The 4,120-nt window shown below is 31.9% G+C and overlaps 1 protein-coding gene across 1 annotated transcript; it reads left to right on the top strand.

Moving 5' to 3' along the window:
* Nucleotides 1–1,969: 1,969 nt before the first annotated feature.
* On the top strand, nucleotides 1,970–2,724 carry LOC6563360. The gene is made up of 2 exons (XM_001990781.3): nucleotides 1,970–2,261; nucleotides 2,321–2,724. Exons 1-2 carry the CDS (start codon nucleotides 1,998–2,000, stop codon nucleotides 2,573–2,575), a joined length of 519 nt encoding a protein of 172 aa, XP_001990817.1. The 5' UTR covers nucleotides 1,970–1,997; the 3' UTR covers nucleotides 2,576–2,724.
* Nucleotides 2,725–4,120: the final 1,396 nt, after the last annotated feature.

Here is a 4,120-nt window from a genome sequence, read left to right as displayed (position 1 = left end):
ATAAGTTTAAAGATCTTAATTTTCTAAAGCTGAAGTTTGTAGCTTTAAAAAAACCGTTATATGTATTTCTGTATGATTTTTATATATATTATTTTTATTAATTACTTACTAATTGACTGTTTTATTTTGATCTGCTATTAAGAGCTATTAAACAAATATATTTTACGATTCAACTTAAAAAAAAAACATTTTAGATACCTTATGAAGTCAAATATAAAATCATTTAAAAAAAGAAAATTTACGATGATTTGAATTTGGAAAGAGGCAAACTCAAAAACTGCAGTTAAGTGAGCGAACTTCATTACCTTTTTAAAAAAATATTTCTTAAAAATAGAAAACATTTGTCCACCATATTTTGTGCTTTACAATCGTAATTTGTGCTTTATAAGTCGACAATGAAGCTTATTGATCATATACATAAAAGCAATTATCGGTCGATATTTGAATTCATGAATGAAAACCATTTTTGCAGATTAAGAAACCATGCCATGTCAAGTTTTTGCACTTTTAAAAAATCGGACTGAAGTATCTCATAATTAGTATTATTTTTTTTTTTCCCACAATTTATTTACTAAAGAAAGGGAATGTAATCTAAGACATTTTTTATTGCCTTACATATCTACGGTAATCATTTGAATGTATTTCAGCTCTGCACACAGGATATCTTCTAAATGACGTGATCTCTTTTGCTTAACACAACTGAATGACTCTCTTTTCCGTCGTTCGAACTGACGTCACAAGTAGTCACAAGTATTAATTGTGCATGCGTGTCATTGCCATGAGCTATGAGGCTACTCATCACAGCTGTGCACAAGCATGAAAACATTACCTTTGTGGTGTGGAAATACATACATATGTACATTTGAGAATCGTTTCTCCTCGCGGATGCTCAACATAATTATTCCCATCAACAATGGGTAGGAAGGGTATGATGTAGTTGTGCCACAGCGTGTAACAGGTAGATGGAAGTATCTCCGACACCTTTAACCTAATTCCTGATCAGCATCAAAAGCCGAGTCTGACGAGTATTAAATTCAAGCGCAGCTAAAATTTGTTTTACTTTAACGAAATAGAAAAATAGATTAACGATATAACGTTCAAATTTCTGCAATATCATTTAGGCTTATGAGTAAGTGAAAACTTGGGTTCAGCATATATCTTAGTTGAACTCTCTTGAGCAGAGTATTCCTAATTTTTTTCCTTTTTATTTTAGCGAAGAGTCATTGCAAATACAGTAGGTCAAGTTTGTTCGTATTCAGTCATGAAATATGTTTGTACGTATAATACAAGGGCGTACTCGGGGGAGACAAAGAAGCATACTACTAATAGACTACTAAAGAAAGAAAATTGGAAATATAAAACTCGATTTGAGATGCGTTTACAATAAATTTAGAGAACCATTAATTATTTGTTTATAAAAAATCAAAGAAATAAAATTCAGCACCCCATCCTCTTTAAGCTGAGCACGCCCTTGGCATATATACATACATACATGCATACATACATATAATTTTAAGGCCAATTTATTCTCGATTGCATCTCGATCGCGTTTCAATAATTGGCTACAAGGATACGTATTCCAGTTTGAGCAAAGCTCTTCTCCTTTTTCTTTTTCGTTTTGAGTGGTTTTTGTTTTCTAGCATGCAGCAATTACAATCAGATTAGTTGCATGTGTCCTGGGCTACTTCGACGCCAACATAAAATCGCAATAAAACTGCGTCTTTGCGTTTAATCGCTCATTAGCCTTTCATAAAAATAAATATTTTATTAACATTTCAATCACATTTTTTTTATTATATGTAATTCTTTATATTCTTGATTAAATTTCTGATTCAGAAAATAAAACTCAATAAGCCATGTGCTTCAATTCAATGCTTACTTGAAACTAGGTTTTCGATCCGCTTCTCTATTCATTTCATATGATAAATCAAACACAACAAATATCCAAAATAATTTCTTACAAATACAATATATTGTTAATTTGGCACTCAAGAAATATGGATGTCAACAAAAAGTATAACCAAAACGTGCTGAAAGCGATTGCCAATCTGCAGGAACGACAATCCCTCCTCATTCCTGTGCAGACTATCATTCAGCAGGTCATTTTTCAGATGCGCCGTAAAATAATGCTAGAGCCAGTCATAAGCAAAATTTTAAAGTCGTTGAAAAGTTTGACTGAAATCGGCATCTTGACACGCAGTCGCAGCTCTGAGTACGGGTTCCACAAGTTTCCCATTGCGAGCACGATTAATAAGAGTACTGTAAGTTTTACCTAGAAGCCCTGCATCTTTTAAAACTGAATAATTCTCCTGTTATACAGAAACGTAGGCTCACCAACCATTTGGCAAAAAGAAAACAACCCATTTCATCGTGCAGCTCATTTGGATCTAAACGTTCCCAATATGATGATATTCTCCCGGTCATTCCGACATTTTTCGCAACCTTCTCGGATCAGGTTTCGGAACAATCCCCCGAGCTGACTTTTGAGGATTCTGCAGGAGCTGTTGAACTAAATACTACTCTGATGAATAGTGTGGAGGTGGAACCGAAGAATAATCCTATTTTGGATGAATAACTGATGGATGATGAACCGCTCGCCTTAGAGGACTATGATTTTCATGGTCCCATTCCTCTAATTGGCCGCTAATTGCCACACAAGTTTGGAAAACTGCAATTTGATTAAAAAGTTTTAGCATTAATTTAATTCCAATTTAATTTACAATTCGCTACTTCAAGAAAAATTTAAAAATATATTATAAATAAATATCTTAAGCAATATAGCTTATAGCTTTTTAAACTTAATCCATACAATAAAATAACGCAACTCTAGATCTCAAAGTGAAAAGAAATATTGGTCAATCATATTATCATCACTGTCTCAGAATTGTTGACGTTCCGAGGAATGATCGCTGTACACTTAATTTTGTATCGTTATTGTTTTCTGCTCTATTTTCAAAACTATGCGACTGCCATTCAATGATACAGTAACATTACTTTTTATAAGGCGCGTTTTTTTGGTTTTGTTTTTAACTTTGCTTTTACTATAAAGCTTCAAACATTTTAAATGCGCCAATTTGTAGATCTGTGTATTATTCATGTTTTTTTTTTGCAATCTCATCCTCAATTTTTACTCTATTTATCCTCTGCTTCCACTAGTTGTTTTGTTATTAAAAATCCAAGAGTTAGTATTCCACAACTTGAATCTTTCTTCGTTGTAGCGCACAACAAATTCAAAGAAATGTCATACATACCATTATATTAAAATAGACAGTTCGACAAGAAAGCAAAGAAATCAAAATAAAGTGAAAAAGTACGATAACATATTTCAATATTTCTGAACATTAATGCTAATATATTAATTGTCTTTGACAGCTCACAGCTGATCAGATAAATATTGGTAAGCTTATAGAAAAGCCCTTAAAATTTTTGACAAACAAAACAGTTGCATGCAAGTGTACAGAATTTGCCAAATCTCCGTTTGAGAAACCACTTAAACTATTAATAATAATACCAATAATAATTAAAATGGTAAGGCGAATCCTTCTGGACAAAAAATGAGATCTTCTTCTATAAAGTTAAATCAGCATCAGTTTCCAATATGTTTAGCAGTCAGACTAAACTTTTTTGGCAATATATCTAGAGCAATTGCCAGACTTCTCTCATTTTGCCAAAAAAATCATCATCATCAGATGAAAGGAACAATCGACTGAAGATTGAGAGTCAGTATAAGAGTAGTGCCACCAAAATATCCATAGATATAACTAAATTCTCTAACTTCAGACCAGAATTTAGGTTAGACTGAACCCACTCGACAAGGGTATGTAATATTCGGTATGCCTAAATTAGCAGTTCTTTCTTGTTATAAATTATAATTTAAAAAATGCTGCTACTGTGAAATATGTAATTCTTTTTTAATCAGCCCAAATTTAATAAAGCCAACAATTGCGAAACAATGACAAATTTAATCATTTATTTGCAATCTCAAATGGGAAAAAAGTTAAATAATAAATTTATTTTAATTAGTTGAATGTTTATTTATTAGCAGACGGGTTTTTATTTACTTTCTTCAGAATTAATTGCGGATTTTATTTTTAATTACAAATAAATTTCTATGTCATTA

The sequence above is a fragment of the Drosophila grimshawi genome, unplaced genomic scaffold (assembly GCF_018153295.1).
Source record: "Drosophila grimshawi isolate 15287-2541.00 unplaced genomic scaffold, ASM1815329v1 contig_59, whole genome shotgun sequence".
Classification (NCBI taxonomy): Eukaryota; Metazoa; Arthropoda; class Insecta; order Diptera; family Drosophilidae; genus Drosophila; species Drosophila grimshawi.
The sequence above is the reverse complement of the archived record's forward strand: the minus strand, read 5'-3'. Positions and strand labels throughout refer to the sequence as shown.

Bases quoted from the DNA above. Each gene is read 5' to 3' on its own strand.
- LOC6563360 (XM_001990781.3), top strand. From the start codon at position 1,998: ATGGATGTCAACAAAAAGTATAACCAAAACGTGCTGAAAGCGATTGCC. The intron at 2,262-2,320 runs GTAAGTTTTACC...CCTGTTATACAG, and splicing joins GCACGATTAATAAGAGTACT to AAACGTAGGCTCACCAACCA.